At 42.8% G+C, this 13,671-nt stretch overlaps 1 protein-coding gene across 1 annotated transcript in view; it reads left to right on the plus strand.

Annotated features, from left to right (window-relative positions):
* Positions 1–13,671, plus strand: part of Myom1 (myomesin 1) — a 126,816-nt gene that overhangs the window by 72,119 nt on the left and 41,026 nt on the right. The window contains exons 18-21 of the mRNA XM_075955986.1: positions 1,218–1,414; positions 4,680–4,806; positions 6,931–7,115; positions 10,924–11,038. Coding sequence (XP_075812101.1) covers positions 1,218–1,414; positions 4,680–4,806; positions 6,931–7,115; positions 10,924–11,038 — 624 coding nt within the window. The remainder of the gene's footprint in view (positions 1–1,217; positions 1,415–4,679; positions 4,807–6,930; positions 7,116–10,923; positions 11,039–13,671) is intronic.

Raw genomic sequence — 13,671 nt, forward strand, 5'->3', positions numbered from 1 at the left:
GGGGCTCCTGGAAGATGGCTTAGTAGAAAGCTAAATGTGAGTGGCTGGTGCTATGGGTTACATGTGTGTTCTAGGAGACAATGTGTTACATAAAGTGTGGATATATTCTAGGTGCCTCTTATCTATTTCCCATCTCTAACCCACCCCAGCTTTCATAACTCCTCTACTTTTTTGCTTTGAACCCTTATTTATCCCATTAACTAAGAAGAAATGTAATAGTCACTCTAGGGTCCATCCTTATAAGTGATCTGAGAGAGAAAAGGAATAGACAGATAGGTAGATAGATAGATAGATAGATAGATAGATAGATAGATAAACAAGTTTATTCTGAAATCAGAATAAAGATTTTCTTTATTCTGAAAGTTGTTTTGAATAGGAATGTAATAATTTATGTAGCTCTTATAATCCAAACAAATCAAATCTTTGGAAATTCCCTTGATATATTGCATATCTAGATAGATTTCTTGCTATCAGTGTATCTTTCTTCATTGAAAAGTATCATTTCAGTGGTCAAATGTAAAGGGAAACAGCAAATCCATGTAAATGGACACAAGGAGTTTTGAAATATCCTTCAGATAGTTTTCTAGCTAACAATGCAATGATCACTACATAGTATCTTGTGCTATGTGAATAATTTTCGCACCAGGAATCTAAAATCACAGGAGTGATTTTAAAACATTGTGATAAACATGTATCTACCAAGAAGAAGCCACAGGACAGATTGTGCCTTGTGCTAGAGAATGTTTTTAAAAGTGCATTTAGCTGAGATGTAGGATATTTTCCTGACTGGAGTGTACACAAAGCCTCGGGGTAAGTGCACAAGAATATGAAACCATCGGAACTGTATGGAGATGCCAAATAAGCAAACAGAGACAGAAACCAAGATACGTACACATTCTGTTGTCATCAGAGATCAAATAAAAACGAAACCATCTTGAGGAAAATATTTCTTCCTGTGGGAAAAAGACCATTTTTTGAGGACATAACATTTTGCCAGACATGTTTTTTAAAACTCAATTCAGTGATTTCAGTACACTTTCTCAATGTCTATGTTTTTTTCTCATACACCAAGTCAGGTGCCAAGCTTCAGCTCAATCTCACATTTCCATTGTATACTACAACCAGTGCCCTCATGCATGGCACACCAGGTAGGCATGGTGAATGTATCCAGAATCGTAAGTGCATTTTCCTCTTACGAGCTGTTTATATCACAACAGCGGCACCATCTCCACCCTATGACATCACTTGTCTTGAAAGTTTCCGGGACTCAATGGTTCTTGGATGGAAGCAACCAGATACAACTGGAGGGGCAGAGATTACGGGCTACTATGTGAACTACCGTGAGGTAATCGGTGGGGTGCCAGGAAAGTGGAGAGAAGCCAACATCAAGGCCGTCAGTGATGCAGCATACAAGGTAAGCCTGTGTCTCTGTGGTGGGCTGCATCCTGCGAATGAGACGGTGCTTTACACACCCAGGACCTGTTAAAGGGTCTGTGTCATTCTGCCAGTGTTCATTGTCAACACTGGTGTGACTTTGTGAAAAATATCCCCTGGTAGATAAGATTAGTATGGCTAACTAAGCAGGGTAAGCATGATTTTTTTTTAGAATATTTACTTCAAAATGTGCATTTATTATGAAAACTGGTATTTTCTTTCAAAACTTATAAATCATCAGTGATCATTTCACTAGCTTCAGACATTGCTAGATCCTCTAACTCTGGATTTTTTTTTTCAATTTTCACGGTTAAACTCATGATGACATGGCCAGCTTACTTGACCCTCCTCCTATAATGTGGCTGTGATGGCCAGAAAGGGGAACCGATATTCTCCTGTTGGGGAGCTCTCTACTACACTACCTGCCACAGATCCCAGTGGCTCTCTCTGTCGGCACAGCTTTGGTAGAGCATCACCTGCTGGGCCCAGTTACCAGCTCTCCAGCACTCACAGACACCCACACAGTCAAAGTCCAGAACAAGGCGAGAGCAGGCCAGGAAATAGTCCACCTGGAAGTCAGTGCCACACTCTAGCTAATATTTGAAATTTATGAAATGTCGCACACAGACCAGGATGCTGACACAAAATATTCTATTTGTTTTCGGTCACGAGTTTTCTCCATGTGGCCCAGGCTAACCTCAGACTTGCGACCCTACTCCTCCCCCTCCAAAGTGCTAGTACTATAGGCGTGGGTCACCCTGCCCAGCTGCAACATTGTATCCTTGAATTCTCCCCGTTTCTATGTACAGCTTTTTTAAAATTACATATGGTATTCCGTCATGTGACTTTACCATACTATGCCTTCCATTCCTCATTGATTGCCATGTAGGTCATTTATTTATTTATTTTTTACTACATCACACAATATAGCAGTGAACATACCTGATAGTACATATATGCAATGATTTCTCTAGGCCATTACCAAAGTAGAGTTGTTGAGTCCGTGGCTCTGTTTTCCTTCCACTTTTTCTCTGTACTGCTTCCTAAAGTGTGTAGTTCCCGCTCTGCATCCTTGCCCACATTTTGCTGTTCAGACATGCTCAGTTTTGATCATCAGAGTGTCGAGTGTGTTGAAATGTCTTTTCCTGTAGATAGGCTTCATTTTTATTTCCTCTTTCATGCATGCCTGCTCGTAGTTTTGCCCATTTTTCTCGTGGCTTTCTTACTGAACTGCAGCAATCTTTAGGGCTGTAAACATGGTCAGTGATCTTGTGCCCTTTGGAGGAAAGGCCTCCTTTGTGCCAGGATCACACAGTTTCTGCACTTGAAGATGTTCTGGACCGGTTCTCAACCTGTGGGTCACAGCCCCTTTGAGGTCAAACTAACCTTTTACAGGGGTTCTAAGACCATCTGAAAACGCAGATACTTAGATGATGATTCACAACAATGGCTAGTGTTTACACGGCATGTAACTTTTCATTGTTTAATTTTCACTCTTTCTGTAATACTTTTTATGCATCCCTTAGAAATAGCCCAACATTAAGTCACGTGGCATAGGCTGACAATCCTAGCACTCTGCAAGTAAGGTAAGAATTTAAGACCAGCCTGGGCTCTAATGAGACTCTGTAAAAAAAGAAAAAAAAAAAGCATAGTTCAAGCTGGGGCAGTGGTGGTGCACACCTTAAATCCCAACACTTGGGAGGCAAAGGCAGACAGATCTCTGTGAGTTTGAGGCCAGCCTGGTCTATAAGAATTAGTTCTAGGACAGGCTTTCCAAAACTACAGAGAAACCCTGTCTCAAAAAAAAGCAAAAATACCCACAAAAAAACAAACAAAAAAATAAAACCAAAGTATAGTTCCATTTGTCTGACAGTTTATATTTTATGTCGTGTAGGAATATTAACCTTATTTTAACCTAATCACCTAATTTTGTACTTTCTACTGGGTCTTTCTGTCATGTACATTTTTCTGTTCTTTATTGACTACTTTTGGATATTTAAAACGTTTGTATAGATTTGTTAATTTTGTGTGTACCCACCTATCTAGAGGTCAGAGAACACTCATATCTTGTGGTGCTGGGGATTGAACTCATGGTGTCAGGCTTGGCAGTGTCTTTATGCACTGAGGTCTTGTACTGGCTCTGGGCATAGTTTAAACATCGTTGCATCTCCTCCTACTCTGCCTTGAAAGGTAGATCCTGTGATTTGGGGTCTATCTTTCTAATTATATCATAGGTCCTGGGATTTCAGATCTATCTTTGCAAATCTATCATAGATCCTGTGATTTGGGGGTCTATCTTTCTAATTATATCATAGGTCCTGGGATTTCAGATCTATCTTTGCAAATCTATCATAGATCCTGTGATTTGGGGGTCTATCTTTCTAATTATATCATAGGTCCTGGGATTTCAGATCTATCTTTGTAAATCTATCAAAGATCCTGTGATTTGGGGTCTATCTTTCTAATTATATCATAGGTCCTATGATTTCAGGTCTATATTTGCAAGTCTATCATAGATCCTGTGATTTGGGGTCTGTCTTTCCAAATCTATCATAGATCCTGTTGATTTCTTATGGGTAGCTGAACAAATTTAGAATTCATTGTTGTTCTCTTTGTTTTACCCTCATCTCAGAAACATAAAACCTCAAAGTATGTCATTTACCCTCTTCCTGGTTTGTATGCTACTATATTTTATTGACTTGTGATTTTTAATATTATTAATTACCTGGGCCTTTGGTTTGTTTCTGCTTTGTCTTGTTCTTTTGTTGTTGTCTTTTGAGACAGGGCCCTGGCAGTCCTGGAACTAGCTGTCTTGCCCAGGGAGGCCTCAAACTCATAGAGATCCACCTATGTCTGCCTCCCAAGTGCCGAGAGATTAAAATTGTCCAACACCACTCCTGGTACAATTACTGTTTTTTAAATTTTATTTTTATTTGTGTGCATGTGTGTATATCTGCTTGTCTGAATAGGCACTATGTGCGTGCCGGTACACTTAGAGGCCAAGAGAGGGCATCAGATTCCCTGGAACAGGATACAGGAGAGTGTTCTTTAGGCTACAAGCAGGAATGTGATTATAAAATGGTGTGGCTTACTGGGGTCACCCTAGGATATATCCAACATGTAGAGTAAATAGGTTAAATGTTAAGCACAGGGAATAAAACTAGATCACCATAGGGTATGTTTGTGACACAGAGTTAAATAAATAAAACGCTGAACAACTGCTTGTGATGTTATCAATGTTATAGATTGACAACTTGAAGGAAAACACAGTGTACCAGTTCCAAGTGTCAGCCATGAACATCGCAGGGCTGGGGGCCCCCTCTGCAGTGAGTGAGTGCTTCAGGTGTGAAGAATGGACCATCGCTGTCCCAGGTAAAGTGCAAACCATGTCTTTCCTGCAGCAAAATCTACAGTCTGGAGTTAACTAAAGTACTACCTAGCTGACATTTAAGAGACGAGAATATGCTTGCTATACTTACCTAAAATATTTTATGATCGGATTAAATAAAAGGTAAATGATAGCTAGCAATGTAAACTTGAAAATCAATTCCTCCTGCTACTCTTTCAACTAAAACCCATAGCTGCCGTTGCTCAGCCTCTGTTTGGAGGACTGGCAGAAGCACAATTTGAGTGCCAAGTGAACATTTGGAAGGACTCCCAAACTTTTCCTTTGTCTCTTAAAGGCCTCTTGAGAGAATCAGTTCATATCCCACCACAGATTTATTATTTATTTAATATTAGAACCACTTCCTGCATCCTTCACAGCTGTGTTGCTTTGAAGCGCTCATCTGTCAACACCCAGCTCTCCTTCTGGAGACCCAACCAAGATGGTGGCTTCTCCCTGTTGTCCGTCCTCCTCCCTTGTCATAGTTCTATATTAAGTTCTACATCGGCTTATCATGCCTACCTAGGATGTGTGCCTGCCCCTCTCTGCTTGCCTCTCTCCTAAGCTCTAGTATCTCTATGTTCACACACCATCCTCTTCCCTCGGCAGTCTGGGAACCTGGTCTGCTGTAGAGGTTATCATGGAGGTGGTTGTGTACATGAGGAAGAAAAAAAGAAGTAAGCAGAAAAACTTACTCATGTTTACATCTCATACAGTGCCATAAAACCAAACACATACAAATACCAACTACAGACAGACTTCCTAAGTATTAAGGTCCCAACTAGCAATATGCATATTGTAAGTGATCTAATTTTGCTTCTGATTTGGGCATTGATTTCCAAAACCTAAATATTCTGAATGACACAGGACTCCTCCTGGCTTTAATCATCAACATATCTAATCATTGGCATGATATAATCATAGATTTTATAAACACTCCAGACCACATGAAGACACTCTGTGTGGACAGCCACCTTGCCTACTCCACTTACTCTGCCACTCCCTCCTCTGTCCGAACCCTGTCTACAGAAGAACCCAGCTCCCAAATAACTGAGATATTACGAATTATAAATACTTGGTCGATAGCTTAGTCTTGTTACTAGCTAGTCCTTACAACTTAACCCATTTCTATTGATTTATGTTCTGCTGTGTGGCTCATGGCTTGTTACTTCGTTTTCTACATGTCCTGCTCCCTCAGAGTCTGGCTGGTGACTCTGCCCCCCCTCCCAGAGTTTTCTTAGTCTGGCTTTCTTATTAAACCAACAAGTGCAACATATTTTCACAGTGTACAGAAAGCTTATTCTACAGCATCTCTCCCTTTCGTATAATTAAAAAGGAATGTTTTAACTTTAACATAGTAAAATTATACACAGCAAAACAGTCGTGAGGTAAGAATTACAGTTATACTACCTCACAGTCATGAAAAGTCTCGGGGTGTTCTGTGTGTCTTTGAAGTGTTTGAAGACTATTTATCTAAGTATATGTTTAACCTTGAAAACATACCTAATATGACTACAGATTCGATTATTTTTATAATCAAAGACCCATATTTTTTATCTATATTCTGCCACGTGGTTTGATACCTTATCACAGTTGACGTCAGGTCACTGTGAGACACTTCAGGTGGTTTTGATTGGCTGTCTAGACAGAAGTTGTTATTTGAAGAGCAGACACACAGACACAGGTGGTGATGTCATAGCTCAGACTCTCTAGAGATGCAGCTGTGTACACACAGCACACATCATAGTGTCTTTCCTTCAGAGTGCTATCAATTCCCTTGTCTTCTGCGGACTGTCGGCTAACTGCCCTAAGAGTGATTAAAATCAGCGATGACTTGTCCACCCAAGAACAGCCTGAGGGATGCTTGATCCGGCCCCAAAGGGCATCTGGGCATGCCTTTGACCACCTGTGCCATAAGTAGTTGCAGAGCATAAGTAGTTGCTGTGGGAACTTGCAGTGGTCCCAACATGCGTCTTTCAGGAGACAGAGAGATTGCTGTACAGAACAGCAGCAGGAGAGTCAGCTGAGAGACCCTGGATGTGGGTGTGAATGTACGCATAGTGAGTCTCCTCGGGCACACTGACTTCTGCTGCTCTCTCTCCCTACCTCAGGACCACCACACAGCCTGAAGCTCAGCGAAGTCAGGAAGAGCTCCCTGGTTCTCCAGTGGGAGCCTCCAGTCTACTCAGGGCGGACTCCAGTCACTGGTTACTTTGTGGACCTGAAGGAAGCCAGTGCCAAGGATGACCAGTGGCGAGGTCTCAATGAGGCAGCCATTGGGAACAAGTATCTGAGGGTGAGAGGATGCCCTGTGATCTACAGCATGCCTTTTCCCTCTAAAGAGGAAAGCTACTAACACTAAGCTAACACAGTCAGAGTCAAGTTCATCTATCAGGCTCCTGGTAAGATTCCATCCACTTGGCGGCATTAAGGCTAGGGAATTTTTTGATGCTTGAAATTGTTTGGTGACATTTCACCTGAATTCCTTAATCTGGCTTTGGAAGGCAGCCACCAGCTCCTCCTCCCTCTCCTTTCCCTCTTTGCTCCGACATACCCCTCTCACAGTTTTTGTTCTGCCCAATCTTAAAACGTTACTGCTCATTGCTGTCCCCCAAAGGTGACCCTCGTTCCTCCTCTAATCGTTTCTGACAGTGTCCTTTCCCTGGAGGGTGCCCTTTTTCAGAGTTCACACTGGTACTGCTGTAACCACAGGTTGGCTGGAGTCATGCCCTGTCTCACCCTGCCTTCCCGGGTGTGCCTGTGCTCGCAGGAGCACTCGGAGCTCCTTGGAATGGGTGCACTCAACTCTTGACCTCCAGTTTCCCTGAGTGTGCTCACTGAACCTGTGCCTGCCCAACACAGATGCTGCTCAGAAGCAACAGGCTCTCGCACGTGTGCAGGCTGGGAGCTGCGAAGGAGTGTTTTCCCCTGGGCTAGGCACAGATGAGTGCCCAAAGACCCTAAATCCATAGTGGGCAATGATTATGATTCCATAGTTTATAGCTTAATTAGTGGGACTTTACCACAGCCACTCAGAATTTCCATACTGCATTCCTACGAAGCAGTTCATAACTGTATTGATAATTAGAGGAGGGACACAGGCGTGGACGCAAGGAGACAATATAATTCCTGGTAAGATAATAGGAAAGAAAAGAAATCTAAGAGTGTGCGTGCATAGATTATGAGTTAGTCATGTTCTTGTCCTTGTGCCAGAGTGACGGAAGAGCGCAGGTGTACTGTCTCATCGCTGATTGACTCTGGAATGTCGGTCTCTTCCTTGTGTTACAGAAGCCCAGCTCACAGCCACTCACTACCCATGCAGCAGGTGTACTCGGGACAGGCACCTGGTGACCGCTCTGTTCCTGTTCTGTTCTCAGTGTAGAATTTGGAATACATTGCATTCTGTGCCCTAGTTTAAGTTCATTTACAGACTGAACTTACTTCAATTTTGAAATTATTTCTGAAAATTCAGTATCTCAGCTAGGTGTGGTGGCAAGCCTGTAATCCTAGCAAGAAAACCAGGAGCTCAAGGTCAGCCTCTACTAAGTTCCAGGCCAGCCTGGTCTACACGAGACCTTGTTTCATAAACAAAACCAGAAAGCAAAATTCATTAGTTCCAGTGAGAGCTATCACTGTGTGATCACGTTCTGCTGCCGTCAGAACCCAGCCCAGCAGTTAGATTTAAAATCTGTCAGAGCATAAGCACATTCCGAGTCAAAAAGCTTTGTTGTTTGACTACATGTTCCCCAGCACTGTTTGGTTTAAATCACAATTTGAATGTTGGCCTTACCACAGCATTATGGGAGAAATTACACCTAAATTCCTTCCTAAAACAACTCTTTTTAAAAATTTTATTGATTTTCACTGAACTCTACATTTTTCTCTGCTCCCCTTCCTACCTTTCCCCTCCCGCTTCAACCCTCTCCCAAGGTCCCCATGCTCCCAATTTACTCAGGAGAGCTTGTCTTTTTCTACTTCCCATGTAGATTAGATCCATGTTTGTCTCTCTTAGGGCCCTCATTGTTGTCTAGGTTCTCTGGGATTGTGGTTTGTAGGGCGGTTTTGTTTGCTTTATGTTTAAAAACCACTTATGGTTGAGTACATGTGATAATTGTCTTTCTGGGTCTGGGCTACCTCACTCAAAATGATATAAAACAACTCTTTTAAATTATATGTTTTAAAAATAAAAAAGAATTTTGATAACGTCAACAGCATTGTTAATCGTAGGAACAGTAACAACACAGAGCGCAAACAATTCACAAATTTATGAAACATGTTCTCAGCAACCATCCTGAGTATTTAAACCTGAGAGGGCTGGAGGACCTCTCTGCCATGCGGAGCACCCAGGTTCAGCTCCAGGCATTCACATGGCCACTCATAACCATGTATAACTTCAGATTCCGGGGCCCTGATGCCCTTATCTTCTGGCCTTCACAGGCAAGCAAGGCGTGCACAAACATACCAGCAGGCAGAATACTCATACACATAAAAACTTAGGAACTAACAAACAAAAAACCCTTGGGCGTAAGGCTGATACTTGCAGAGCCCAGCAAGGAAAGGCACTCGCTGCCAGGCCTGGCTAGCCGAGTTCAGTCCTCAGACCCCCCGTGTGGAAGGAGAGAGCCAACTCTCACAGGTGGTCCTCTAACTTCTGCATGTGTGCTGTGGCGTGGCGGTATCCCTGTCCACTGCTTATAGACAACAGTAATAAATCATTTTAAAAACCAAGGATGTAGAATATTTTTAATTATTTCTGTTAGCATGCAAAGCAATGGGTTTCACTGTAACACTGTTAAACACAAACATCATTATCCTTTTTCCCAGCCTCCTCCCAGCTTCCATTGCTTTCTCCCCCATGCCCTATTGCTGGCCTCTTTCCTCTTCCTGTAAAGTCCCCCTTCCATTTTTATATTACTAAGCTCCATTAACCTCTGTTCTTCCCGTTTCTCCTTCACGTTAGGCCTTTTCCTTTCTCTTTCTATGTCCTCCATATGTAAGCATTTAAATTTGTGTTCCATGTATGAGAAGAAACAAGGTCATTTTCTGAGACTTGCATGTTTCACTTAGCACCCTGATCTCCAGTTCTACCCATTTCTCTCTCTTTTTTTTTCAAGACAGGGTTTCTTTGTACTTTTGGAGCCTGTCCTGGAATTAGCTCTTGTAGACCAGGCTGGCCTCGAACTCACAGAGATCTGCCTGCCTCTGCCTCCCGAGTGCTGGGATTAAAGGCATGAGCCAACACCAGCCCGGTTTATAATTTCATTCTACAGCTAAACAAAATTCCATTGTATAAATATCAAATTTCCTTCATCAATTCAACTGTTGATGGACATATGGGCTGGTTCTCTAAGAGGGTATAGAATTTTAATACACTTAGATTATTCACAAGTTTTTAAATTCACAATTATATTAGTCTCCTATTTAGTGAGAAATAGGCATTACATTTACAGGGACAATGTTCATTTATGATTTGCTGTAGTATACTTTTCAATTTTATTTTTATTTTATTTTATATGAATGAGTGTTCTGACTGCTTGTATGTCTGTGTACCATGTGTGTGCCTAGTGCTCACAGAGGGCAGAAGAGTGTGTCAGATCCCCTGGAACAGGAGTTACAGACCCCTGAGAGCCGCTATGTGGCTGTTTGGAATTGAAGTGGGGTCCTCTGGAAGAGCAGCCAGTGGTCTGAGCCATCTCTCCAGCTTCTGTAATGAACTTTTGGGCAAATACAAAATGTCTTTTTGCCAAGGGAATCACTGCGGGGTGTGTAACATAAATGCTATTTTGAACACTCTGTAGTTTATCTTTTGGATCAAAGAATAAAGCAGCTAATTCATCCAAAGCAGCATGCATTTCGGGAACATGGAACATGTTTCTGCTTTGGGAGAGACTATGAGAATGACAGGGCTGGGAGGGATTTTAGCAACTCATCCTCTGACAGCTGGTCCACAGAGAGGCGAGACCAAAGTCAGAGCCGCCTGGATGGCAGAGGCAGCCCAGGAGCATAAGCCTTGTTTCCTTGATGAGGGATTGACCCCTATTGAGGAAGAGCACACTTGCTCTTGTGACATCAGACACTCATTACTCCAAACCTGCTGATTCCAGGTGCAAGGCCTCCAAGAGGGTGTCAGCTACGTGTTCCGCGTCCGCGCCATCAACCAGGCGGGTGTTGGGAAGCCTTCTGATCTTGCTGGCCCGGTGGTGGCAGAAACACGTCCAGGTGGGTCCTTTCATTTCCATTAATATTCCTCCCCAGCTTAGGGTGTCACTCAGCAGTGGACCATTTAACTGTCATGCACAGGAGCCAGAGTTTAATCCAAATGCCAAAGGGGAAAAAAAGATCTGCTCTTCCAGAGGACCCCAGTTCGAGTCCAGGACCCACATAGCGGCTCTCAGCTGTCTGTAACTCCTGTTCCAGGGGATCTCACACTCTTCTGCCCTCCCTGGGCACTAGGTACACACATAGCGGCTCTCAGCTGTCTGTAACTCCTGTTCCAGGGGATCTGACACACTCTTCTACCCTCCCTGGGCACTAGGTACACACATGGAGCACAGACATACACGCAGTCAGACACTCATTTACATAAAATAAAATTAAAAAGTAAAAGTATATTATAGAACTAAAACATAAATGAACATTGTCCTTATAAATTTAATCCTATTTCTCACTCTCAGACAACAGTGGATGCCATCTAAGTAGTTGGTACCTATACCCTTAGCACATGCCAATCATGTATTCCTTTACAGGAGCCTCAGAGTAGGATGAGCTGGGTCTGAAGTAGTCTAGGAGCTACCGTGGCTAGCTAGCATCTAACCACAAGGTATTCTTCCTGGACCAATTCTAAGCAAGCACCCCCACGAGACTGTTCCTATTATGACCTGGCCTTTAGCCCTGATAAGGTATTTTCCAGTCACAGAGGAAGCTGCAGTAGCAGGGAGTGAGCATGCCCTTACACAGGTGGAGACTGTATAGAATTCCATCTCCGAAGTTAGACCACAGGTCAGCACACTTTGTGTTAAAGGAAAGGTAGTATTTCCAGCTTTACAGCCGTATGGTCCTTGTTAACAACCTTGGCCTGCCAGGGCATGGAGACAACCACAGACAGATAGGAGCTGTGCTCCAATAGGACCTTTTCATGGGCATTACATACGTATGTCATATAATATCATGCATTCTGCACATTGTATAAATAATATAAATTATGCATACTATAAAACTTGAATTCCACATCATGTTTCCATACCTTGAAATAGTAATCTTCTTTTGATGTTTTCTCAGCTGTTTTTTACTCTGTTTTTGTTTTTGTTTTGTTTTGAAGCAAGATCTCATGATGTAGCCCAGGCTGGCCTAGAACTTGCTATGTAGACCAAGCTGGCCTTAAATATATGCCTCCCAAATGCTAGGACTAAAGGTGTGGGCCACTCTATCTGACCTTTTAAAAAATCATTTAAAAATCTGAAAATCACTATTACTTGTGGGCCATATGCAAAGAAGCAACCGGAGAGATTTAGTCCATCAACCATAGTTTGTCATAGGTTAAACTAATAATGGGCCTGCGTGCACGGTTGACTGAGCTAACGCAGCCCTCTCTAACAGGTTCAAGGAAGCCATGATGGGCCAGAGAAGACAGTGTCTCCCGTATTATGAGAACAAAGTTTCTGGTGCTCATTGCTCAGTTAGTTCCTAACCACTACAAAATGATTAGGAGTTCCATTCTTATTCAGTTTGTTCTGTTTTAAAGTTTTTATTTCTGTTCCCTGAAGTTTCTTAAAAGAAAGCAGCACCTTTTGTTTTTATTCGTTCTGGTGTGGGGACTTTTGTTTTAGTGTGCCCCTGTTTTCTGGAGTGAGGACTTTTGTTTTAGTGTGTCCCTGTTTTCTGGAGGGAGGACTTTTGTTTTAGTGTGCCCCTGTTTTCTGGAGTGAAATGAACACAGGCCAAGCTGAGAATGTCCTCTTTCTTTTCCTGGTGATGAAAACATAAACAGAGAATCTCCTACTCCTTGAAACTCTGGTTACTTGAAGGCTATCAATAGTGCACCCTCAGAGGAACAGGCTGCCCAAGACGTCCGTTTCTTCACGACTGTTTTCATCTGCTCCTAAGTTAGTTTATACATAGGTCTTTGACAAAAGTGATCTTTACAGTGTGAGGCCGGGAATGCCACACCTCATAGTAACCTTTGCAGGGTTCCAAAGAAAGCGGAAAACTGCTAGGAAGAGACACACAAAGGCACCAGGATATGTATCTGTGAAGGCTCCCATGCAGCATCTGCCCCAGAGAGAATTTATATTACTGTATGCGGGAACTCACTGTCTTGTAGAGGAAAGCACCTTTAAGCTATAGGTTCCCAGCTTGATTAAAGAAAACTCAAATCAATTTCTCAATCCATGCCTTCAGCGAAGGCTGCCAAGGGTGGCATTAGCACAGCCATCTCTGGGGGATTGGCTCTTGACCCCCCCGGTACAGGCACCGAAAGCTGCAGCTTTGGCCATTCAGTTCCTGGACTAGAACTCTAGTCGGCAGCTGCAGACTTGAATACTTTCTCTGCTCACAGTTTAGGGAAGAAGTCAAAATGCTTCCCGGTGACCTTTCAGATTTGTGGCAGTCAGCAGGCGTGTTCATTCTTGCAACAGGACTTTCTCAAGCTGCTACTGCATGGTAGCCCCTGTATGTGCCCTGGGAGGACCGTATGTTCATCACGTTTATGATCATGTGGGAACAGTGGAGTCTGGAGCTTGGTATAATGAGAGCTAGGACAGACATTCATAAAATTCTGCAAAGCCAAATAGGCTAGAAACCAGGATTCACGGTTTTGTAAGTTGCTGGCTAACAAAACTTAAATGTAGCCTAAT

This window comes from Microtus pennsylvanicus, chromosome 22, assembly GCF_037038515.1.
Source record: "Microtus pennsylvanicus isolate mMicPen1 chromosome 22, mMicPen1.hap1, whole genome shotgun sequence".
Lineage (NCBI taxonomy): Eukaryota > Metazoa > Chordata > Mammalia > Rodentia > Cricetidae > Microtus > Microtus pennsylvanicus.